The sequence below is a fragment of the Meriones unguiculatus genome, chromosome 14 (assembly GCF_030254825.1).
Source record: "Meriones unguiculatus strain TT.TT164.6M chromosome 14, Bangor_MerUng_6.1, whole genome shotgun sequence".
NCBI classification, from domain to species: Eukaryota; Metazoa; Chordata; class Mammalia; order Rodentia; family Muridae; genus Meriones; species Meriones unguiculatus.
This window is the reverse complement of record NC_083361.1, coordinates 73,176,677-73,203,482: the sequence shown is the minus strand read 5'-3', so window position 1 is coordinate 73,203,482 and position 26,806 is coordinate 73,176,677. Positions and strand designations below refer to the sequence as shown.

Below are 26,806 nucleotides of genomic sequence, written 5' to 3'. Positions count from 1 at the left end.
ATACGGAAATCCATCAACGTAATCCACTACATAAACAAACTGAAGGAGAAAAACCACATGATCATCTCCTTAGATGCCGAAAAAGCGTTTGACAAAGTCCAACACCCATTCATGTGTAAAGTCTTGGAGAGATCAGGGATACAAGGCACATACCTAAACATAGTAAAGGCAATTTATAACAATCCTATAGCTAACATCAAACTCAATGGAGAGAAACTTAAATCAATCCCACTGAAATCAGGGACACGACAAGGCTGTCCATTGTCCCCATATCTCTTCAACATAGTACTTGAAGTCCTAGCCAGAGCAATAAGACAACTAAAGGAGATCAAGGGGATACAAATCGGAAAGGAAGAGGTCAAAGTGTCACTATTTGCAGATGATATGATAGTATACATGAGCGACCCCAAAAATTCAACCAGAGAACTCCTTCAGCTGATAAACACCTTCAGCAAAGTGGCAGGATACAAAATCAACTCAAAAAAATCAGAAGCCCTCCTATATACCAAAGACAAAAAGGCTGAGAAAGAAATTAGGGAAACAACACCCTTCACAATAGCCACTAATAACATAAAGTACCTTGGTGTGACTCTAACCAAGCAAGTGAAAGACCTGTTTGAGAAAAACTTCAAGTCTCTGAAGAAAGAAATCGAAGAAGATATCAGAAGATGGAAAGATCTCCCGTGCTCATGGATTAGTAGGATTAACATTGTGAAAATGGCCATACTGCCAAAAGCAATCTACAGATTCAATGCAATTCCCATCAAAATACCAACTCAATTCTTTACAGACCTTGAAAAAAAGATTCTCAGCTTCATATGGAGAAACAAAAAACCCAGAATCTCCAAAATGATCCTGTACAACAACAGATCATCTGGAGGTATCTCCATTCCTGATCTCAAGCTGTACTACAGGGCAACAGTAATAAAAACTGCATGGTATTGGTATAGAAACAGAAAGGAGGATCAATGGAACTGCATAGAAGACCCAGAAATAAATCCACACACCTATGAATACTCGATATTTGACAAAGAAGCCAAATCCATTCAATGGAAAAAAGACAGCATCTTCAACAAATGGTGCTGGACCAACTGGATGTCTACATGCAGAAAAATGAAAATAGATCCATATTTATCACCCTGCACAAAACTAAAGTCAAAGTGGATCAAGGACCTCAACATAAAACCAGATACCCTAAATCAATTGGAAAAAAAAGTGGGGAACAGCTTAGAACTCATTGGCACAGGAGACAACTTCCTGAACAGAACACCAACAGCACAGGCTCTAAGAGCAACAATCAATAAATGGGACCTCATGAAACTGAAAAGTTTCTGCAAAGCAAAGGATACCGTCATCAAAACACAACGACTGCCTACAGATTGGGAAAGAATCTTCACTAACCCTTTATCTGACAGAGGACTAATATCCAGTATATACAAAGAACTAAAGAAGCTGAAAAGCAGCAATCCAAGTAATCCAATTAAAAAAAGGGGAACAGAGCTAAACAGAGAATTCTCGACAGAGGAATATCGAATGGCAGAAAAACACTTAAAGAAATGCTCATCCTCATTAGCCATCAGGGAAATGCAAATCAAAACGACCCTGAGATATCACCTTACACCCATCAGAATGGCCAAGATGAAAAACTCAAGCAATAACACATGCTGGAGAGGTTGTGGAGAAAGGGGAACCCTCCTCCCCTGCTGGTGGGAATGTAAACTGGTACAACCACTCTGGAAAGCTATCTGGCGCTTTCTAAGACAAATAGGAATAGTGCTTCCTCCAGACCCAGCTATACCACTGCTAGGTATATACCCAAAGTTTGTTCAAGTACACAAAAAGGACACTTGCTCAACCATGTTTATAGCAGCTCTATTTGTAATAGCCAGAACCTGGAAACAACCCAGATGTCCATCAATGGTGGAATGGGTACAGAAATTGTGGTATTTTTATACAATGGAATACTACTCAGCAATCAAAAAGGAGGAAACCATGAAATTTGCAGGCAAATGGTGGGAGCTAGAAAAGATCATTCTGAGTGAAATATCCCAGAAGGAGAAAGACAAACATGGGATATACTCACTTATATAGACCTATAAGATATGATAAACATAATGAAATCTATACACCTAAAAAAGATAATCAATTGAGTGGACATGGGGTAAGATGATCAATCCTCGTTTAGAAGGACAGATGGGATGTGCATTGAACGTATGACAGGAGTCTACTGAGCGCATCTGAAAGACTCTAACTAGCAGTGTTTTTAAAGCAGATACAAAGACTCATGACCAAACCTTTGGCAGAGTACAGGGAATCATATGAAAGAAGGGGAGTTAGTCTGATGGGGAAAGGATAGGAGCTCCACAAGGACCAAATATATCTGGGCACAGGGTCTTTTCTGAGACTGACATTCAACCAAGGACCATGTATGGATATAACCTAGAACCTCTGCTCAGATGTAGCCTGTGGTAGCTCAGTAACCAATTGTTTTCCCAAAGTGAGGGGAACAAGGACTATTTCTAACAGGAACTCAATGACTGGCTCTTTGGTCTCCCCACCCCCGAGGGGAGGAGCAGTCCTGTTAGGCCACAGAGGAGGGCTTTGCAGCCAGTCCTGAAGATACCTGATAAAACAGGATCAGATGAATGGGGAGGAGGTCCCCCCTCAGTGGACTTGGAAAGGGGCACGGTGGAGATGAGGGAGGGAGGGACTGGGAGGGAATGAGGGATCGGGACACGGCTGGGATACAGAGTTAATAAAATGTAACTGATAAAAAAATAAAAAAATAAAAAAAAACAGAAATAAGGGCTTCATCTACTTCCATCCAACCAAGTGTCTGTTTCTCCTCTAGGAGGCTCCAACCAAAAGGAAACATCCTGTTTAAATTCCTCCCAAGAGAGCCGTCTGTCCACTGTCAAAACTGTTTTATTTTCTTATGAGGAGATGAAATTTGTTTCCCGGTAACTTGAACCCACAGAGCTACACTGGAGAACAATTTCCTGAAGTGGATATCTAAAACAGAAGATAAGAGGGTCTGAAAAGAGTATGATTTCCTGACCTGATCTTCTTTTTCATGTTGAAAATAGTTGGTGGCCTCTATGACTCTTGAAATAATTTTAAGAGTTGCTTATCATCTAAGACACTTCCCAAAGCACCTGTGTTAAACAAATCTTTAACAGACACACAGGAAAGCACTGACGATAACCATAGCCCTTACTCTGCTGCCATCTGTCATCCTAAGACCTCACAGTATAGGACAATGACAATTATATCCAAAACTGGTTGTCCTAGCATTCACGATGCATATGTTTGATTCCCAGGAGTTGCTATGAAGCAATAACCCTTCTAGAAAGAAAAAAAATAATGAGGAAGAGAGAGCAGAAACAGAATTTGCTCTTCCACAGCTCACTAAATTATATTGTGTGGAAATCCAACATTCTATTTCCCCTCTTCCCTTTGCCAAAATTAAAAGCTTTGTATTTATGGGTTTTAATTCTTCATCCAAATTCTTGGCAACCTAATAAAAGGCTTTATTTTTAGAAAAAAAGATGTGTGAATTAGCTAACTCCAGAACACACCAGGTAACCTTTCTATTAAATTGATTTTCAAATAAACATTTTCCTCTCAACTGGTATTTTTTCCCACTATTTGGAGAAATATGACATTCAGCAAACAAAAGGCTAAGCAACTCTGTCGTTCTAAGGGGTGTGAAAAGGCCTATGGGTATTATGTAAGGTTGTATGACTGGTCACTTCTGTAGCTTCCTCCTTCTGAGTCAATTATTACCATTTTTCAGAAACAAAATAAAATAAAAACCTCAGAGTTTCATAAAATATATTTTATTGTGGTTTGGTATTTATATTTGTCAAGATATATGTATTTTTTTTACCCTGTAAGGTTAATTTTAATTGAGTCTTCTCTCCCACAGATGTATTTTAATTAAGCCAAGTGAGGACTATACATTGCCCAGTTATTACACACTTTAAAGCCACAGAACCTATAGCTCTTTCATAGAATGGCAAAGTCATCAGCACATCTTCCTGTTTGTATCTGAGTAAACTATACTTACATTTTATAAAGAAATAAGGATGGGAAGCCAAATCCCCTCCAGGCAGGTCACCTTTCTAACTACATGCCACACCACAGAGAATTTTGACACTTTATTTAGTACTCCTCCAAACCACAATATCCCTTTACTTGTTCATCTACTCTTACTTTTTACTCAACTCATACATTAACCTATTATTCCATGTAAATTTTACAAGAGTTTCCAAAATCTGACTATAAATGGAAATGCCCAGTGAGCCGGTGGATTACTTTCAAATAAACATCCCTTCACTTCACTTTCTAAAATTCTGCAGTTTTGTATCTTATGATGGGTGGCAGGCTACAGAGACAGTTCATGGGGTAAGTGTTTACTGAGTTCAGAGTCCCAGAATCCACATAAAAAGCCAGAAAATGCCATCTGTCTGCAACCCCAGCATGGTGGGGTCAAATCAGAAGAATGAGAGCTTCACTGATGCCAGTGTAGGTCTGGGAACAAAGAGAAATCAGGCTCAAGAAAATAAGGCTGAGAGAAACACCTCACATTGTCCTCTGTCCTTTACATTTCCACTGGAATATATGGTCACACATTCACTCGTGTGCACGCACACACACGAATTCATAAACCACACAAATGTACACACACATATACACACGTGCCTGTACCACACATATTAAATGAACATGCATACAGCACACATGCATACATACCACAAACACACACACACACACACACACACGCACACTCAGATATAAAACAGCTCTGTGGCGGATCCCTTAAAACACACAGCTAGGTATGCTCTCCCTGTTTAAGGTGCATTCTGAAGCGAGGCAAATTTAAATTTGAAGCCCCTTCATTAACTGTGTGAACTTAGGTAATGCTTCCTCTATCTCAATCTCACTTTTCTCACAAGGAAATTGAAAAGAATAAAGAGGTAATAGTACTTATATCAGAGAAAAAAGTATATGGTATTAAGTGAATGATACAGAACTTAGGGTACTGGTCCACGGCAACAGGCAAACATGATTTAGTTTCTTTAGTGACCATTCCCTCAGTCTCCCCATCTTCAGCTCGACAAGGTGGGGTCCCCATCATAGTTTTGAAGGTGAGCTTTATGTCACTCATCCACATCTAATTAATTCAATAAAAGTTGCAACCAACTATTAGATGGTGAATGAATGGTCTTTCAACATTCTTCCATTAGGAAAACACAGAGTACTAAAAATGATTATCCAAGAAATCTATTAATATCTAGGACAAGAACTCAGGACTGCTCTGTCTTAACAGCCAAAAGTAGCCAGTCTTCTTCTTTTTTTTTTGGGGGGGGGGTTCATTCATTTTTAATGGCTTCTAGGTGATGATGATACACAAACTGTTTTGTGATATGTTATTTTCTAGGCTATCACATACATAGAATAAACATAACAACTGAGGTCGTTGTAATTAATTGTTTTTGCATCATTATTAGTCTGTGTCCAACTTGTGTTTTCCAAGCCTTTGGGAGTAAGATTTTCTTTTTCTTTCTTTCTTTCTTTCTTTCTTTCTTTCTTTCTTTCTTTCTTTCTTTCTTTCTTTCTTTCTTCTTTTGATGGTACAGGGATTTTTGTTTTGTTTTGAATTATTTTTATTTTTATTAATTACAGTTTATTCACTTTGTATTCCCCCATAGCTTCCTCCCTCTTCCCCATGTCCCTCTCCCAGTCCACTGATAAGACAGGTCCTCCCCCCTTCCCTCTGATCCTAGTCTATCAGGTCTCATCAGAAGTAGCTGCATTGTCTTCTTCTGTGGCCTGGTAAGGTTGCTCCCCCCTCAGGGGGAGGTGATCAAAGAGCAGGCCAGTCAGTTCCTGTCATAGACAGTCCCTGTCCCCATTACTATGGAACCCATTTGGACACTGAACTGCCATAGGCTACCTCAGTGCAGGGGTTCCAGGCCATCTCCATGAGTGGTCCTTGGCTGGAGTATCAGTTTCAGAAAAGACTCCTGTGCCCAGAATTTTTGGATCTGTTGCTGTCCTTGTGAAGTTCCTGTCCTCTCCAGGTCTTACTATCTCCCACTTCTTTCATAAGATTCCCTGCACCCTGCCCAAAGTTTGGCTATGAATCTCAGCATCTGCCTTGATACCCTGCAGGGTAGAGCCTTTCAGAGGCCCTCTGTGGTAGGGTCCTGTCCTGTTCCCTTTTTTTCTCCCTCCTCCAATGTCCATCATCTTTGCCTTTCTGAATGGGGATTGAGCATCTTAGCCAGAGTCCTCCTTCCTGATTAGCTTCTTTAGGTGTAAAGATTTTAGTATGTTTAGCCTATATTATATGTCTAATAGCCAGTCTTCTTTTATTCTCCAGTTTTCAGCAATTCAGACTTACTCTGCAACTGAGCAAAGCTTAGTTTGAAGAAACTTCTGAAAGCAACTAGAACTCTTTTGTGATTCTACAGAGGTCAGTCTATCCAAGCCATTTTTGTCTCCATTTATAGTACAAGTGTCTTTTGACAAGCCAAACTGATGATACCATAAGGCCATGTGGCCATATTTTCATGTGTGGCTCAGATTAGCTTCCAGATGCATTGCTTAAACTAGTCCACATTATCACTACAAACCTCAGTTCACTATCCACAATTAACACTGTTTCTATCCCATCTGCGACGCAAGTCGACCTTATACAGTCTCCATGACTAATAGACAAACTTAACAGGCTTATAACTCCAGGTCCAAGGGTTACTTTTTCTAGAGGGCGTATTAGAAAACAAAACAATACCAAGCCAAACCCTCATTCTACCGTCTATGTTTTTTTTTTCTCCTTTTTTTGGATACTTTGACAAACCTGGAGTTTTTCTAAGTGATTTACCCTCAAAGAGAATTTAATTCTATGTCATGGTGTTTTATCTTTGACTCTTCACATATCCCTAAGTTATCAGGTGTCAGTACAAGTATAGTGTCAAAGCCAAACTGCCTCTTAATCTTGGTGGTCTCATAATGCATGGTCATTAATAAACATACTCATTTTTATAACAAGTACTCACTGGGCAAAACATGCCGTGAGCAATGAACTGCAAAAATAAATGTAGTCATCAAACAAATCCAGATAATTGTACACCCCATGAAGAAGCGTATTATACAATGTTCCAAATCTTGTAGATATTCATTATTTTATCATAATCTAAAATGTCTGTGACACTACTCATCTTGTGTTTATAAATCAATTTTTTATTCCTAATGTGAACAGCTTTATCATTTTATTTGTATAATGAGTGGATCATTATAAGGATATATTAATAATACAATGCATGTTCCATGGCAGTAAGACTTAATTCAAGAAGAAAACATGTGCTAGAGGCTGAGGAGATGGCTCAGTCAGTAAAATCCTTGCTACATGACTATAGGAACTGAGTTTAGATCCCCAGAACCCATTTTAAAATGTACGGCACTGCATGCCTGTGACTCCAACAATGGGAAGAGACAGGTGAATTCTGGAGGCTCAGTGGCCAACCAGTCAACCCAATCCGTGTGTGACAGGTTCAGTGAGAAATCCTGTCTCAAAACTAGAGCAAAGGAAAATACAGAAGACATTCAAAGCTGCCCTGTAGTTCCTATACAAGTACACATGGACATTCATACCTGAAACACACACACCAACAACAAAGTAAGACTTAGCTGAGTAGTGGGGTACTTGCTAAATAAATATGAGTCCATACGCTTGACTCCAGCACAACTGAAAATAAGAATATGATAAAGGGGAAAGATGAAAAGGAGGAAGGAAGATGAAGAGAAAGAAGGAAAAAGAGAAGGGGAGAATGGGAGAAGGAGGTGGAAGGGGAGGAGAGTAAAAAAGAATTTCAAGTAAAGGCTAAACTTAAAAAACACATCAAGTGCATGCTTCGGAAGCACATTTACTAAAATTGGAGCGATACAGAGAAGATTAGCATGGCCCCCGTGCAAGGATGACACACAAATTCGTGATGTGTTCCATGTTTTTTCCTGATGTGACTTGATGTATTGAGAAAACTTGATATGGGGGGAGGGGTCTCCTCCTTTCTGGGGGACAAAGGAGAGGAGAAGGGAAGTGGGAAAGGAGGAAGTGGGAGGAGAGAACGGAGGGGGCACCCTTGAGATGTAAAGTAAATAAAACTGAAAGAAAAAAAAAGTAAACCAACCAATAACACTTTTGATAGGCTTCATCTAATCAGTAATAGCTAGCATGCCACACGCAACTAAAAATTAGATTATAGTAACCAACCATTAAAAAACATCCTCTCCAGTCATCACTTCTTCTAATACAAATGAAAGTGGGTGGAAATACTTCAGGATGTAAAAAACTATAACTAAGTCCAAATAATTCTAACTATTCAGTCATACATGCTAAACATATAAATAAATAGAAAAGGTCAATGAATTGTTTTCCCATAAAAATTTAAAATATAAGCAAATAGTTAAGAGTCCATCCTAATATGTATCCAGATTTCCTTACTGCCAACTTAAATCTTCCCTCTGTTACCTGCTACTGTATCACTTTCTATCCTTTCTAAAAATGAAGATCTTTCATTTTCAATGCACATGTGGCTTTTTCTTATAAAAGTCTAACACAAGTCAATGGAACATGTAGCTTTTATATAATAGCTTATAGTTTCTTTCTTTACATAGTAGAAAACAATACCAGAACTTGGTATTTCTGTCAGGTTGTATCTACTGTACTGTGTCTCTCATGTGTCAAATCCCCTAGGGCAACAGCAATTCACTTCTAGAATGTGCCTGTCTGGAAACGTTAATGTTCAACATGAATGGAATTCAAGATTGCATATAAGCATATCCATGAGTTTCTATAGACAGTGTTGTTAATGGAAGAGATTGTCAGCAGCAAAGCAATAAAATGTGTATCTCAAATAACACCTGTGGCTTCAGTTGAGGCCACTGGATTCCAGAGCCTTGAACTGAAGAATTTAAAGACCACTAAAAGGTCTGATGCTCTTTGGGTGGATGACACCTAAATGAACATCTGTACAAAGTCCCAATTTATTTCTAATATCAGAGATCAGACCTCTACTCTTGCCTGATGCGTCTAAAACAAAAAGGGGGAACTGTAGAGAGCTGCGGAATGCTATCCCTTAAAGATGGAGCTGGTTTCCGCCTTCCACCTTCCCGATGGTGAGTGCTCTCTGTCACAAACAACTCCACATTTGGCTAAGGCTGAGGATCTGGCTTGCTTCCATGTATGTGGACCTAACTGCATTGCCCCCGTGGCACGCCTGGGTTGGCTACCCAGAGGCTATTTAAGCTGTGGGCTGGCTTTCCCCGGGGTCCGAGGATTGTTCAATGTTCCTGAATAAACAGCATTGAAAAAAAAAAAAAGGTGCCTTCAACTAAATCTATTAGCAAAATTGGAGAAGAGCCATGAACTTATTGGCACAGCAGAAAAATTCTGGCTCAGGCTCTAAGATCAACAATTAATGAATGATACCTTCTGAAACTGAAAAGCTTCTGTAAACAAAGGACACTGTCAACAGAACAAAGCAACAGCCTATAGACTGGAAAAGATCTTCACCAAACCTATATATGACAGAGGGCTAGTATCTAGAATATATAAAGAACTCAAGAAATTGAACACCAAATAATAATAATAATCCAATTTAAAAATGGGGTACAGAGCTAAACAGAGAATCCTCAACAGAGGAATATCAAGTGGCAAAAAATTAAATTAAATTAAATTAAAAAATTAAAATGAAAATAAAAAAACATGGCCCAGGTAGAACTGCAGAGACTGATGCATCAACCAAAGACCATACACAGAGAGGACTTGGCCTCCCTGCTCAGATATAGCCCATAGACATCTCAGTCTCCATGTGGGTTCCCTAGTAAGAAGAAAAGAGCCAGTCTCTTGACATGAACTCAGTTGCCTGCTCCTTGATAACTTCTCCCTGGTGGGGCAACCTAGCCAACCCACAGAGGAAGAGGATCCAGGAAGTCATGAGTTTCTATATATGAGACCTGATAGGCTAGGGTCAGACAGTAGGAGAGGAGGACTTCCCCTATCAATGGACTAGGGAAGAGAGATAAGGGAGGAAGATTGAGGGAGGGGGGAACCAGGAGGAGATGAAGAAGAAGGCTACAACTGGGATACAAAGTGAATAAATTGTAAATAATAATAAGAAGAAGAATAACAGAAAAAAAATCCATATTCTTCCTACCTCATCCACTCTTCTATTGTTCCCATTGTCACTACTGGAAAGAAACTTATTTTCATAAGAAACACTCTGTCACACTATTTAAATTCATTGCAGTGCAAAATTCATGTATATAAAGCTATTAAGCGAAGTAGGCTCAAAGTGCTGAATTATTTCCTATTCTAGTAACTTGCTACTAAACAAGTGTTATTGTTACCTAAAACATGTCACAGACATTTGAAATCACACTTCAGTAGTCACCTCTGCAAATGTAAGTTTTATCTGAAATTGAGAATTAACAGCATTTTTTTTTCAAGAAGAAAAACGCATATATTATTCCTTTCTGCAAATGTTTCTTCAGGAGAGTCAAGGCATGGCACCATGGTGATACCCTTAGAACCTGCTGGATGCTGAAGGACACACATTTTATATAACATCTTTCACATCTGTGGTGCTTTCAATTCCAAAAATCACTTGACATTCAATGTCAAAATTCTCAGCGTAACATGGATATGGCTAGTACATGTTTGTATGTCCTAGGTACCAAAAAGGAACATGAATTACTACTATATAAGGCTGCAAAGGAAAAGAATACAGGAAAGCAAAAGAAGGAAATTGCATTTTCAAGCTTTTAAAAGAAAACAATAGGTTTCATGTTTACATTCTATTCTTTAGCTTCCTCTTATGAATCAAACCTACTTTTAAGAAGTGGGAAATAGCAAGAGCTGGGGAGGACAGGAACTCCACAAGGAGAGCAACAGAACAAGAAAACTTGAACACAGGGAACTTCCCAGAGACTCATACTCCAACCAAGGACTATTCATGGAGATAACCTAGAACCCCTGCACAGATGTAGCCCATGGCAGTTCAGTGTCCAAGTGGATTACATAGTAATGGGAAGAGGGACTGCCTCTGACACAGTCTGATTGGCCTGCTCTTTGATACCTCCCCCTGAGGGGGGAGCAGCCTTACCAGGCCACAGAAGATGACAATGCAGCCACTTCTGATGAGAACTGATAGTCTAAGATCAGAAAGAAGGAGAGGAAGACCTCCCCTATCAGTGGACTTGAGGAGGGGCATGCATGTAGAAAGGGGAAGAAGGGTGGAATAGGGAGGGGAGGAGGGAGGAGCTTATGGGGGGATACAAAATGAATAAAGTGTAATTAATAATAATAATAATAATAATAATAATAAAAGAAAAAAAGAATATCCCAGGCTTTGAAAAAAAATATAATAGGAACATAGGCCAATGTCAAGGCCATGAGAAGGATACAATGAACATTGTTTTGTTATTTTAACTTCTTTGTTTGTTTGTTTTTGTTTTTCAAGACAGAGTTCCTTTATGTAGCTCTGGCTGTTCTGAAACTAAGTCTGTAGACCAGGCTGGACTCGAACTCACAGAGATTTGCCAGCCTCTGCCTCCCGAGTACCAGGATTAAAGGTGTGCACTGTGACAGTCCAGCTTTTAACTTATTTTAAGGAGTCAAAACAATCTGATAAAATAAACACTGCTTCTCTTGTTTAATTATTGAAAAGCCCAAGCTTTACTTAATATTAGCAAGTCATTTTTAATGACATCTTAATGAAAGAAATACACTTCCACCTCAAATAAAAATTCTACTCAACAGTAAGCCAAGTTCCTACAAACTTTGTCACAATCACAAAAAGCAACACAGACTCATAACCAAACCTTCGGCAGAGTGCAGGGAATCATAAGAAAGAAGGGGAGTTAGTCTGATGGGGAAAGGATAGGAGCTCCACAAGGACCAAATATATCTGGGCACAGGGTCTTTTCTGAGACTGACATTCCACCAAGGACCATGTATGGATATAACCTAGAACCTCTGCTTGGATGAAGCCCATGGTAGCTCAGTAACCAATTGGTTTCCCATAGTAAGGGGAACAGGAACTATTTCTGACAGGAACTCAATGGCAGGCTCTTTGACCCCCTCCCACCCCCCAAGGGAGGAGTAGTCCTGCTAGGCCACAGAGGAGGACTTTGCAGCCAGGGTCCTGAAAAAACAGGGTCAGATGAAAGGAGAGGAGGTCCTCCCTAGACAGTGGACTTGGAAAGGGGCAGGGAGATGAGGGAGGGAGGGTGAGATTGGAAGGGAATGAGGGAGTGGGATACAGCTGGGATACAGAATTAATAAAATATAACTAATAATAAAAAAATTAAATGAAATTTAAAAAAAAAAGAAGCAGGGAAGGACCAAAGGTCAATTAAATGCCTCATATTCAAATGTTCCAGCTAAGCAGCAAATATACAGCCTCATCATTGAGTATCTATTTACTAAGCATCCTATAAGCACTATAATAATGGAGAAGGGGACAAACCAATTTTCCCTACAAGCCATGTGCAATACGCTCAGCAAATCCCTCCCATGTCTATGTCTTTGAATTCCTTTTAACATGTTTACTCATAAACACAAATAATCCACAATATCACTATAGAATGGTACCTACAGCATTACTACCAATAGTACTAAAGACAATACTATATAGTGTTTATAGCAATACTTATTTTCTAAGGACTTATGTACCAGATACAGTCTACCTGTTTTTCCTCATGGAATCTTCAAGACTTAAATCTCATTTCAAAGATTAGAGTTCATCTCAGGACATTAGTTCACCCAAATCCTAAACGCAGAGCAATGTCTGAACTGTGACTCAAACTCAACTCCACAGAATTCTAAAACCTGGGCTCTTTGCAACGAAAAATTACAAAAGTGATTTTCTTCTTCAGATTTAGCCCTGCAACTTTAAAAATTATTTCTGTGACAAACACAGTAGCTAGCATGATGAACATGAAGGAAAATGGACCAGAAGTTAGAAGATGGGCAGTGCACCTTCGGCTTGCTCTGGCTACACAAAGTAAGTGCTAAGTTCATCCATCACATGACAGTAACTGACCATAACAATCCTTTCTTTTTCTTTAATATATCACAGTACCGTTAGCTTCCCTCCCCTTTTCCCAGGCTGATTAATTCTCAAAGGAAAAAGCATCTCTGGACTCTCTGACTACAATATTCACCATCATTACTAGTAATACTGACCTCTGCTGCATGTAAAACCAAACAGTCCCTGAGATTCACAAAAGTCACTTCTCTGAAGTCACATTCAATGGCATTTAAGCTTTCAAATGAAATACTGAGACTACTGATCACAGAGTGTTTGTTTATTTGATTTTCTTCAAGGACACGGAGAAAGAATAAGGACCATATATAACATTATCAAAAATAACAGTAGTATAAAGGGCTGGAAAGATGACTCAGTGGTTGAGAACACTTGCTGCTCTTCCAGAGGAGCCAGGTTTGCTTCTCGGAACCACATGGTGGTTCACAACCTTCTCTGACTCTAGTCCGAGGGAATGCAATGCTATCTTCTGAAATTAGCAGACACCAGGCATGCAAGTGGTGCACAGACATACAGACAGGCAAATCGCTCACACACAAAGTCATATAAATAAATGTAAAATATTTCTCAGAATAATATAATCTCATCTTTGCTTTTGATCAAGGAATTATTGACAAATATAAGTGTATAAAAATAAACATACAAACACACATCCAAACAATTTTATTCAAGACCTCTGTGAGATGATACATATGAATGTCAGCTAAAAACAGAGAATGTAGGACTGTAAGAGAGCTCAATAGATACACACGCCCCACTGTCAAACCCAGTGGCATCCCTCAAATGCATGCCTATCATGGCAAGAAAGAAACCACTCCTGCAAATTTCTTCTGCACATGTACCACAGCCTGTGTGCCCCAGCCACAAACACACACATTGTACACACAAAAATATTTTCAAAAGCCCATGTTATAGCACACTCTAACTGAGAGCCCTGCATAGGAGAAGAGTGAGCAAGACATGGTTTTCACTGTCACACCAATGAGAACCCAAATTGGACTTTGACATTTGCTAGGTTCAGTGATCTGTAGAACATTATCTAACCACTAAGTTTCCCAATTTTTGTTACGTTGAAATTTTCTATGTTCCATGATTGTTGTAATAATTGAATTAAATATAAGGGTTAAGTAAGTTTAAAGACAAATGAGCCAAGAACTGTACCTGGAATATTCTGTGTGATCAAAAAAAATGGTACCATTTGTTACAGGTTGAACTGTAGAAAATGGCTGATGTCTGAATGTGACTGACTCATAAAAATGGCATTTCCATTATGGTCTACCCTGATATTGGTGTGCACAGAGCACAAGTTCTGTCAGTAGATAAAGACATAAAGAAAGCATGGAACATGTGCAATGAAACCGGATTCTGTGTTTAAAAAAAAATAATAAGTGTCAAATCCTGTCACTTGCATAACCTGGAGATTGTTGTGTTAAGTGAAACTTATCAGACCCGGGAGGACAAACACCTCATGATCTCACTTATACATGGAATCCGGAATAGCTAAATTCACAGAAGCAAAGAACAGAATGGTGATTCCCAGGATAGAAGGAGAGAAGCAGTAGGTAAAGTGAGGGTCAGAACGCACAAATTGTCAGTTACTTGGGAAGTAGCTGAAGAGTTTAGGAAGTTCAAGCAATATTGAACATTATGGTGGCTGTAGCAAGTAACCATCACCTTCTGGAACACTGCTAAGAAAGACTGCTGTTCTGGCCTCAAAAAAAATGATAATGTATATATTAATTAGTTTATTGAGCCATTCCACATCTAAACATATTTCAAGACAATATGTTGGAGAAATAAGTATATTCAATTTATATTTGTCGGCTAATTATACAAAAACACAAAAGAATAAAAATTCAACAGCTAGGAACACTAGGCTATTGTTCCACGGCATGACTAGGAAATCAAGGAGTCTCTGTAATTCAGTTTCTCAGCTACAGAACAAAAAACTGAAAACCTCTAATCCATGGTTTAATTTTAAAAATTATTCAAGTAATCAATACAAAGCTATAATGTATTCATGGTGTAGATTCCACCAGTCTTCAAATACGCAATGTTATTGATAATTTTTCCATAGCAAAATGAAGTAGATTTGAAAATGTCTAAGACCCATCTCAGCTTCCACTTTAATGCTGTTCTGTACATTTAGAAAAGTGAATGATACAGTAGATATAAAACAAAGAAGCTAAAAGTTGAGCCCTAAATTTCTGATCTGTGGAATTAAAAGTAATTAAAGAATATATTTTATACTTCTTTAACAGTTTAAAAGGAATCAAAAACAACCATGATGCTGAAAATATATTTTACCTTGAAGGCAAGTCACTACGCTTCCTTAACTTCTTACATTATCATGGGTTTTCAATTATCATTTCATATAAAATGAAAAGCTAGGGATCTGTACAATGTGGAGTTTAGCATGTTCTTTCTGCTTAATTTCATCTATGATTATTATGTGTGTACATGTATGAGTTTGTGTGTGTGTGTGTGTGTGTGTGTGTGTATGAGAGAGAGAGAGAGAGAGAGAGAGAGAGAGAGAGAGAGAGAGAGAGAGAAAGGAGAAGGAGGAGGAGGAATGTCCTAAAGAGTGGAGCTGGGATTCAGAGATTCAACTTTTTCATGAGTTCCAGAGATCTAACTCAAGTTACCCTTACCTGCTTACCCATCTCGACAGTCCAATTATTATACAGCTATTTATTTCAGGGGGCTAAGATTGGCCTGAGAATCAATAGACTAAATAGTGATCAGTCCATTGACTCAGTGGATAATAGTAAATAAACCACTTCCACCTTAATCTTCTATTTTGGAAAATAAAAAAGGAAATACACAAAAGGCATGAAGACTCAAACTAGATCACTGTCCATAGCTCTGATAGCAGTACACAGAGAAAGCATCACCAGGTCATGACCAGTGCGTGTCTGTGCTACACAGTGACTCTGAAGCCATTCACTCTCAGAAGAACAAAATATCAAAACTCTCAGGCCCCCAAATTTATGCTTTGCTATGTAGTATGAGACGATAAAGAATATGTGATTGTTTTCAAAGTAATATAATTAGGGATTATATTATATAATCTCACTAGTCAATAACCAGATCCTCCCATTTCAACGTCAACAAAACCACGTGCCTAAAAATGTCTCTGAATTGAAAGCTCAATCCATGCGTGACTAAGTCTAGACAGTGACTTTTATGTTTTGCACAACAAAAAGGGAAAGTTAATGATTAAGCCCTCTTTGAAATTCAAAGAATGTATATTTTCTTCCTCAGCAGAATTAAAGCTGTGAAACTAACACTGACTTGAAATCCCAGGGATTTCATCTGGATACCGTAGACTCCATAAGGAGCAAACAGATACTTGCTTCCTAAAATGCTATGTTATAGCCCTTGAAATCAAGAGATGGTAACTGTCTTTAGATATGTCATCCTTGCATAGCACTAGAAATTTAAAAGACTTAGAACACTCACAACTTTTTTCCAAAAAACATGGAAATCTCAGTTAAGACTTTCCAACGTAAAAGAAAAACACCATCACTGCAGTAGATCTAAAAAAAAAAAAATTATGAGAGGGGGGAAGTTCTCATCATAGCACCAAGAGAACAACTGCAAAGAAAATGAATATTTTACACAAAATTACTCTGCAGAGAAAACAAGATAAAAAACTAAGCGTGATCTATTACTAGAAGACATATTCTTGCCTCACATTAAAATATTTATACAAATTAAATCACATCCTTTGCAGGAGATAGAATCAAAAGCCTCCTGTATATTGGGCAAGGATTGTACCACAGAGCTACAGCTTTTTTTTTTTTTAATGTGATGCATTGGCAAGAAATTGTGTATGAAATCTAACACTAGAAGCAAAGACTGCATACCGATTAAAAAAAAAAAAACGAAAACTAATTTTCTCAGGGTGGCTCACAACACACTAATATTCATTAAGGTGGGAAAAGAGTAACCACATTTTGCATTCCTTAAGATAAATGAATGGAAACAGACTTCATCTTAAATATTTAAAGTTGCTATGGATATTAGATGAAGTTATGAGTTGATTGTACTTATTCACTTGTTTGGATGTTTCTCTTGGCTTTCACTCGTATTTTTGTTTTTCTCTTGACCCATGTTAAGATTCCAAAATACACAGCATGTCACAATTAAACATCTCCTGAGAAGCGCCCAATCTGATTAGCACATTAACTTGAGCATAAACCAGCCGTGACCATGCTGCCCTCCCTGTCTGTATCAGACCTCTCCAGGAATGAATAATCATAAGAACTCCTACCAAAACGTATTCATCTCACCTTCCCTTCATCTTCCCGTGCTTTAGATCTAATTTTCTCTGTGGTCAAAAGTTTCTGAACCTTTAAATTTGTTCTAAGAAAAAAAATCATATGGAAATAAACACAAACACTCCAGTTTTTAAAATTAGTTTTCCCAAGATTCTAAAGTGTTCCCACCAAGAAGTTCAGATCATAAAGCAGAACTCTGAGAAGTTTTTTTGTTGTTGTTTTTAATGATCCAGATCTATAACTACACTCCAACACCATGCCACCCAGTGCCAACCTCTGTTCAGTAAAAAATGAACTAGGAAGCAGCCAAAATTTAGATCTAGTTTGGTAGGGTTTTGTTTTGTTTTGTTCTTTGTGTGTTTTTTACATTTTGTGTGTGTGTGTGTGTGTGTGTGTGTGTGTGTGCAGATTAGAGGGTAACTAGGGAGAGACAGTTCACTCCTTCCACCACGTGAGTGCTGGGATCAATCAGTTCATCAGGTTTGGCAGGATGTACCTTTAAGTCCTTTCCTGCTGAGCCATTTCATTGGTCCCAGAGGCATATAAAACTGAGCTCCTTGTTTGGCTAGCTGTTTGCTTTAAGCAGAACGGTAAGGTCACCAGGACATCAAGGCAAGAATGTTCTACCTCTAAATCAAGCCACTTGCCCCAAACAGGCCTCTTTCCACACCTGGTATTTGGAGCATGAACTGTGCCTAGGATTACAAAGGATGGATGGGGAGGGGGGCGGTTCGGTTATTAATTTATTTTCTGATTCCTCAGACATGGTCTTACTGCCATGCTTCCACAGTTCAAGCCATCCACCTGACAGTTTCTTAAGTAGTTGAGATTGTAGGCACTGTAGGCACTATAGGCACATGCCACAAGCACCTGACTCCTTCATTTCTTCATAGACAAAATAGGTAGAAGAGCTTCCTAACAAAAGAAATACTTGTTAAGTGCCTGGCACTTTCACAGACAGTTGATTTTGATATAAAGTATAGGTTTCAAACAATTGATAATAATCAAGGCTTCTGGATAACTGTATCTTCCTGGGATTGACACAGTCAGTGGCTCCTACCAGCATATGCTACCAGGAAAACTTTGATACTGCATTTTACAGATAACCGACAACTTGTGCGCTTACTGCTACCATCGAAATGTTTGCAGAATGAATTTACTACTTCCCTTTGTGCTGTTTTTTTTCTCTCTCTGGTGTATGTGTGTACGTATGTGTCAGAGCAAGTGTGGTATAGCACACCTGTGTGTTTGAGTCCATGCATCCATGCACGTATGTAGATACCAGAAGACATCTAAAGGCCTGCTCTAGCATTCTTCATTCCATTGAGACAGGGTCTCTCACTGGCCTGGGGCTAGGCTGGCAGCAGCAAGTCTCAGTGGTCCTGCCGTCTCCACCTCCCAGAACAGGTTAGAGGAATTTGTGTTCATAACCCCACTTTTTTATATCCCCGCTGGGCATTGGAACTCAGGACCCCATGCCTGTGGAACACATGCCATCTTCCAGCCTCCATTTGTATCTGAAGGTAATGTAAATTGATTTCTAGAAATATCGCTATGTTTGTTGGGTTTCTTTAAGCTAAAGTTTACCTGATGGTGACTTCAAGCATTACAATACCTGTGTAACCCTCATCATTTCTACATTCTTGTCATGGTAGAACTGTTTCACACATACAGCTTTAAGTTATCACACAAAGGACATGCAAAAGATATAAAACATGGAGTCCAAAACGTATATTTTAAAATTAATTATGTCTCATCATTTTATTGTATTTGTAATGGGAGAACAAACTAAATTCTTTCCCTATGAGCCATACCACAATCATCATAAGAAGACTAAAAAAGTAAGCCTAGGATGAGTACCAACAAAGATCCCATTAAATACTCCTTTAACAAAGCAGACAGTAAAACTACGGAAGTCCTTGTTCATTAAAAGCCAATCTGTTAAGTTGAAATATCTACTCCAAATAGCTTAGCTAAATCAATACTACAACATTCATAACAGGTACTTTTTACAAAGTGAGACATGCCAAGAAAGGACATTCCTGTTTCTACAGCGAGTATCCTTAAAATGTTGGTCCACCCACTGTCAATAGCCCCGTGTTCCCAAGAAAACTAAGGTATGACGGCCCCTCCTCATCAGCCTGCTTGTTGTTCTTTTTCCCCACATTTATACATTTATTCATGTATCCGGTCCCTGCCATGCACCAAAGTCCTTGGACTTCTCTGTTTTGTAACATCAGTTGACGAAAAGCACTAATGGAGAATGAAAGCAGCAAAGTGGATGGTACTTTAAAATGTCTTACAAACGTGTTGGATTATGTGTGCTCCTGTGTACGCGTGCATGTGCAAGCCATCTTATCTGCTACCAACATAAATTTGAAGTTAAACTACACAGCACCCACGTACATAAAAACTACCAGGTTGGAGTCTAACATAAGCAGTTTTCTTTTTTCTTTTTATGTTGCTATTATGGTAGAGTAAAACTCCAAAGCTGAGCTTTGGCTTTTCCAGTTCTTAGATTTTTATAGTATCACAAGCGCCCCGATCCAGAACAAATTCCGCCAGTGTCATTCTCTAGTGTCTTTTACAAGTTGCTCACCACGTTATGTAGTAAGTAAAATAAACCTCACATTAAATAAACATTTAGTTTATTAATTCACTTTCAGTAGTGAGTTTTCAAGAAAGAGGGATGAAAAGCTAGGAGTCCTTGGGAATGCACCAGAGAAGTTTGGGTTGTTTATTAAACTACAGTTATTTGCTTGCTCTTGTGGTTTTGTTGCTGTTTTGCACTATAGTGTAAAGCACTTGAAAAATAGTAAATATTTTATTCTCTGGGTCCATTTAGAAAGGAATTTGAAGAACAGTTCTGGATAACTCGTTGATCGAAGTTAGATGGATGAAGGAAATACAAACATGTCAACTTCAGAATCTTCAATAAAAGACCTTTTTTTTTTCTTTTCTGAAACTATTTTCCTGAACCCATTAGTTAAAACTAGTGCTATTAAATGTCGAAAAGATGTCATAACTTATATCTTAAATACAGTACTCTTGTTCAAAAAACTATCAATTAATTCATCTTCATCTTACTGGAGGTTTGATATGTGGTAATCACTGTTCAAAGTACTAAGGCTAAAGCTAAGGCTTCATATGCCAGCCATGAAAGGAAGGTTACTTGCACTGGCTTCATCTGAAGTAATTTAAATAGTTACAAATTTATGTGAAACAAAGCAGTAAGTCTCCTCTTTAGATGTGTTTTCCTCTCCAGAGAGGATGACAAATCTGCTTGCTCAGGTGTCCTGAGATGTTTATAGCACATTTTACGCTTTCATTGTCTCCTTATACGAAGTAAAATGTTCTTGGGGATCCTACCTTTTGTAGGGTCTAGTACAGTGAGTGGGTATAGAATTTGAAAATGAGGTGAGAAACCAAACACAGAGAAATATCAACATGAAATAAACCAGAGCAGAGTTTTGTATGATATTATCTTCAGAACAGAACCCTAGCCAGCCAAAAACCATACCCAGAAATAAAGAACAGCTCACTTTGTGAGAACTGTCAGTAAAAGAAAACAGAAAGGACTCCTGTGGACAGACTGGAAAGCCTTGATTACAGCAGACTAACAGCCTGTCATCGCTGGTCCTCCTGGAGAAGTGAACCCTTCATGGCTCCCTGGTGCTGCATCTTGAGGAAAAAAAAAAAAAAAAAGCAACTTCCTCCAGGCACTAATAGCCTGGTCTGACAGGTTCATCTACCTCACTTTAGCAGATACTACCCTTGGTCCTTAAATAACTAAATGATAAATCAAGAAGCTTGACCACTTCTGAGAGAAACACGTGTTTCTTACCTTTACAGCAAACATTACAAAGAGAAAGGATGGTCTGACAAAATTCTGAAGCAGTCTCTTGCCTTAAACCCACTACACCAGGTCACCCCAGTTTCACTTACGCCCAACATCTGGTGGATATAGTAGTATTCTGGCCCTTGATTGTACAGCAGGAAGGTTTTCCAGAAAAGCAGGACATTTAGGGACAGCCAAATGAGCTAGACCAATCAAAGAGATAGAAAAAAAAATAATAATAATAATTAAAAAAAAGAAAAAAATTAAAAAAAAAAACATGACCCGATAGAATCCACTCACTGTTCTGAAAGCTGCACATGCAATCTCAGCATTTACTGAAAGCATGCTCGGTCAGAAAGTGGAAAAGCCACTCTGAGGACACTCCTTTGCCCTTACCCAGACCCTGTACCTGACATAAAGGCGGGTGGCAAATGCATCACCAAATGACCTGCAGATACCTTCCTTCCCCAACTTCAGTGCAAATTGAGACTAAGAAATTAGTGGTGTCACCATGGCCCGTGGAATGCCCAATAGAAACAACTGGAAGGGCAAAGGAGATAAGTGTTTGAAAAGCTGTGTAAGCTCCCCATCAAACTGCAGTAAAGTTATCTCCAGTAATGCGTAAAGTTGCAGTTAGGTGAGAAAGTCGGAAACAAAACCCCCAAACTTCCACTCCTCTCATCCCACCCGCGCACATTTCGAGAATGAAATCAAACTCGCCGCGGGACAGACAGACTGCCTGGCCAGCGAAGCCCGCCATCCTACCAGGCAGAGGTGTTTAACCCCTTCGTTGGCTAGCCAGCTCTTCCAGGACACCGCCATGCCGCCGGCGCCGGTCCGCTGCGCTCCGCTCGGGGTTTGGGGCCGAAAGGAGCGAGCTGAGGCCGGGGTGGCGGTTCCCGGGTCGCCGCCTGCAGGGGGCGGCGGGGGATCGAGGGTCAAAGGCTGGGCCGAGTCCGGAGGCCGGGCAGGAGGTCCCCGCCCCGGCTCCCACCAGCGCCAGCCGCAGCCGCGCCTCCCCGCGCCCCCTGGCCCCGCGCGCCGCCCCGCGCCGGCCCCTTTGTCTCGCGCGAGCCTGTTGTTGTGGCGGCGGCTCAGGATGTCCCGGGTGGGAAGGTGTAGGCGTCCCCTGCAGCCTCCAGCCGGGCCTCCCCAGCTGCAGACAACCCCTCCTCCCTTCCACCCCCACCCCGCCCCCCAACAGATGTGAGAATCGGAAACACAGGGACGCTCTCTGCATCCCGGGGCGCACACACACCTACTTCCTTTAGAATGGCCATGACCATTCTTCCCCACCAAAAAAAAAAAAAAAAGTTCAGCTGAAAGAAACTTGGTAAGGGAATGTGAGCCGGAAGTAGTCTTTGTGTATTAGTATCCCCTATCCCGCCAGACCTCTGAGTCTCTCAACCTACAGACAAATGCTACTTCGCAGTCAGAAGCCCAAGTCTCCCTTTGCCTCTCTAATCTCCTCATCCTATCTGGAGTTAAACACTGTAAATCTTGCTAAATACAAACCAGGCAGGCAAAGAGTTAACACTGACATCACTTTCAGTAGTTTTAGGGAAGCTCAGATTCCCTCCAGGAAAGCGTGCTTTATGCTGCTGAATTGCAAAGTCAGGTAGGTAAAAAGAAAACCTCCCAAACTTGCGCCAGAGCTCCATGGAAGGGTGTGGAGAGTGCAATGGGCATAGTTAATTAATTAAACAGTCGCGTGAAATAATGTCTGTAGCGTAATCAGAATTCAGTGAGTTTATTAACATACTTAACAGGTGACAGAAAAGCTTAACCTAAGCTTGTGACCTCTGAGATTTTTCTTTTGAAATGAAATGCATTTTATCAAACTGGCCATGGAATATAGTTGAAACTAAATTTTAATAAGAAGCATGTCCTCTTAACTTCAGCAACGTCTTTATCTGAGTTAAACTGAGAAACTGAAATGATTCCAACCTTCAGTTTGAAACACTGGTATAAATCTGTATCATATCCTACTTGATCTCCACACACATTTCTTCCTGTCGTCTCATTTTACTGCGTAACCTGTCTCTAGCGTGAGTGAATCAAGAACACTTCCTCAAGAGGCTTTGAGTACCATACTACCTCTAAGTAATACTAAAATCTTATTGTCGAGGTTATACTTAAAGAAGAAGGGAAATTGCGTGGACAGACTCGGGAGTGCCACCACCAAAGAAATATCTGGTGTGCTCCTGGAGCTCTTAGTCTCCTTGATTTGGAAGGTCCATCGTGTCTCCCAAAAGGGTTTCTCTGATGCTGACGTATTTAGCCACCTTCACATGAAATGCCTTGTGGTGTAGGAAAACTCAAAACATCTTTTCATATCGTCCTCTCCCTCCATCAAGAAGAGATTTAACGCCTCTAAAATGAAATACTTGTTTAGACCTGACCACCTAAAAAATTGTTTTTGCTAGTGTGTTAAGGACTGAACTTTGTAGGGACATTACTGAAATGATGTTCCTGGAAAAGCCGCAGTTCCTTTTCTAAAAGATTATGTTTTCTCAGAATGATAATTATTTTACATGTATTTCATTCCTTGAAAGTCAAGAGTGGCTTGGGAAACATTACTGAACAACAGGCTTACCTGGAATGCCTTCTCTCAGAAACTCTCCTGTTCAAAGCATCATCAACTGCAGAACCCATTGGATTTCATACTGTCTTTCTGATGTTGATATTTCATCCAAGAACGGAGTTTGAAAATGCCTAGATACCATTCCTAATGTCTGACCATGCTCTTCCTGAAAAGCCATGATTATTTATGAAAACTGTGTTTAAGAAAGTTGGATACAGTTTGACTTTGAAAATAAATGTGGTCGAGAACAATGAAGACAGCAACCTCATGTCTTTACAGACATTCGGAAACATATATACATACACACACACACACACAGAGAGAGGCATACAAATCATGTTTGTTTGACTTCTTGCTTTGGCTTTTTAAATACGGTCTTAATATGACAGGCCTCTAATTTACTGCAATCTTCCTGCCTCAGCTTTCTGAGTGTTGAGGTTACAGGTATGTCCCCGCAAACCTGGCTTATAGATGTTCTTGATTTATTATACCCTACTTGATTAGCACAGGAGCCACTGTCTAACATCCTCAGTGGGAAATGAATGGTCAAAATTTATTCATCCAGCAATACTATACTCCTTTCTTTCTGCGCAGAGAGGCATGAAGCATTCACTAAACGGCATTCTCTCCCTAAACACACAGGCTCATCTAGATGTGTGACCTTTGGTGTAGTCACAATACCTTGTGTGCAAGATCATTATTGCGTTTTCCACAGGATTTGTTTTCTGCATGCCTGTGTTTATCTCTTCTAATAAAGTAGGCTTCATAAAAATAAGCATTCTGTCTTGTTCAGTTTTAATACAGGTCTTTGCACAAATCTTGATATATTAAATGGACTAATAAAATGTTGAGGCATCAAATGATGCAGCTCAATGAAGGAATGATTCATGATATTCATATTATATTTTGTCTTTCTTAAACTCCATTTTCCAAAACGTGACTTCCTATTAATGTAAGAAAAATGTTCGCTCATCCTGATAATCAGCCAATTCACAAAGATGACTAGGAAAATGTACTTCCAGGTAGTTGTCACCTATCCCACAAGTTAGGTGAGGCTTCTGTGACAAGTGGACACATACATTCATTCCCTGCTGCTGCTGTTAGAAATCATTGCTGAGTGCTCCCTTTCAAACCATCCAAATATGTTTCCTAACACTTCTGAAAGCCAGAGGTCTGAAGTCAGTGTTATCCAGTCAAGACCAAGATGTCGACAGGACCATCAGCTGAGATGCCAAGAGAAAATTTGTTCATTGTCACTCCAGCTTCTTGTTGCTCACAGTAGTCTTTGACTTGCACGTGCCTGGCCCTTGTCTGCTTCCATGGTCATCTTACTGTCCTTTCTTTCAACTGCCATTATTCCCTGTCCTTTAAAGACATAATGTGATTGTGTCTAAGATTCAAGTCTTGCGAGGATCCTTAATTAAATCAGACCTACAAAAGCATCTTTTTTCTTTATAAAATAACATTTACAGGTTCCAAGGATTAATATGATACTTTTAGCGATGACCATTAATCAATTACTGTTGTAATTGATGTTAGTTTTCTTTTTTTCTTTTTCTTTTTTATCTTTCTTTCTTTCTTTTTTTTTTTTTTTTTTGGACAAAAAATGTCAGTCTTAGATTTGGACTTCTGAAAAAAATTCACTTTAAAGGATAAAAGTGCAGACTTCTAAATGCTATTTCTTTTAGAAACCCATAAGTTATGTGTTAGAAATATGATTGACAGAGCTCTCGAGTTTACTTCTTTTTTTAGCAAACGTCCTATTGCCAAGACACAGTAATATTAAAACTCAAAAGACAGGGCTTGTGTGTAATTTTTAAGAAACAACAACAACAAAAAGGTAACAAGGAAAAGTCCATCCATGGGATTTTCTAAATGATAGAAAATCCATGACCTTAGAGCAACTGACAGGAAAAAGGAAGTTCTACCTTATCCCTAAAGCCCTTGGCAAGAAAGAACGCCCATCAGAAAGCCAGTGAAAAGTGGCCTAGAGGCTTCCCATTTGAAGAGTGGGGACAAGTTCCAGACAGTGACTCACTGTCATTTCTATACAAAAACAAGTGCAGACCACCATGTGACTCAGTCTCTCAGGAATGTCTCCTGTGCACTCACACGGCTAGGGCAGCTCCTGAAGGAACCAGAGATGTTGGAGAGTTCTTATGCCCTGGAGGACCAGACGCTGTGCTGAAAAACAAGCCTTACACTGTGGAGGCAAGTTAAGAATTCCAGGAAAAATTAATTCAATCAGAACTTCTTGACTAAAACTGAATAATACATTTTAGTTTAGAATTGCCTTTTACAAAAGATGTCCAAACTTCTGGAATTCATAGACCAGTACAATTAACAAAAGTTTTAAAATTCAAATATAAATGAGACCCTGTTAAAAAACAAAGCAACAACCTCCCCCCCCCAAAAAAAAAGATTAGTTAGGTGCTTTACATGATAAGTAAGATATTTGCTGGTTCTAATGATTTGTAGATCATATAAAATTATTGCCTATCTTAACATATATTAAGTAATCTGATTTGTGTTAACCACTATGCTAGATGAAAGCTGACATAAGTGGACACCATGAATGTGATTATCCAACCTACTAGAAAATCAAGTGACCACTCTAATAACTAACTTTAAATAATGAATTACTTTAATAGGGAAGTACGAACACTGCCACAGAGGGTGGACAATGCTGTAAGATGTAAAAAGTACCCAAATCTACTATTATCTCATATAGTAATTGAAAACAAACAAACAAACAAACAAACAATGATTGCATTGCAACCCTAAGGACAATATTCAGGCAGAGAAGAGTGGTATGGTAACACAAATCATATCTAGACAACTGAAAATAATATACACAATTATCCTGTGCTAGAAGAAAGGTTATCACTCAATCTAATTGCCCTCTTAGTTAGCTTATGTGTTGCAACACTGGAAAAATGTGACTTTAGGAAAGGAAAGGGTTTATTTGACATAGAGGTTACAATCC

The 26,806-nt window shown here is 39.2% G+C and overlaps 1 protein-coding gene and 1 non-coding gene across 3 annotated transcripts in view; one reads left to right on the top strand and one right to left on the bottom strand.

The window, feature by feature from the left end:
• Nox4 (NADPH oxidase 4) overlaps window positions 1-22,222 on the bottom strand; it is a 147,336-nt gene extending 125,114 nt beyond the window's left edge. Inside the window, exons 1-2 of one of the 2 annotated variants that reach the window (XM_060367489.1) lie at window positions 22,002-22,222; window positions 21,344-21,439 (exon numbers count right to left, since the gene is read on the bottom strand). In XM_060367489.1, the coding sequence (XP_060223472.1) occupies window positions 21,344-21,439; window positions 22,002-22,058 (153 nt within the window). In that variant the 5' untranslated portion in view covers window positions 22,059-22,222. The remainder of the gene's footprint in view (window positions 1-21,343; window positions 21,440-22,001) is intronic. The other variant, XM_060367490.1, reaches the window with a different exon arrangement.
• LOC132647576 (U6 spliceosomal RNA) lies at window positions 7,911-8,017 on the top strand. Its single transcript, XR_009585928.1, has one exon. It is a non-coding gene; the product is annotated as a U6 spliceosomal RNA (small nuclear RNA).
• Window positions 22,223-26,806: the final 4,584 nt, after the last annotated feature.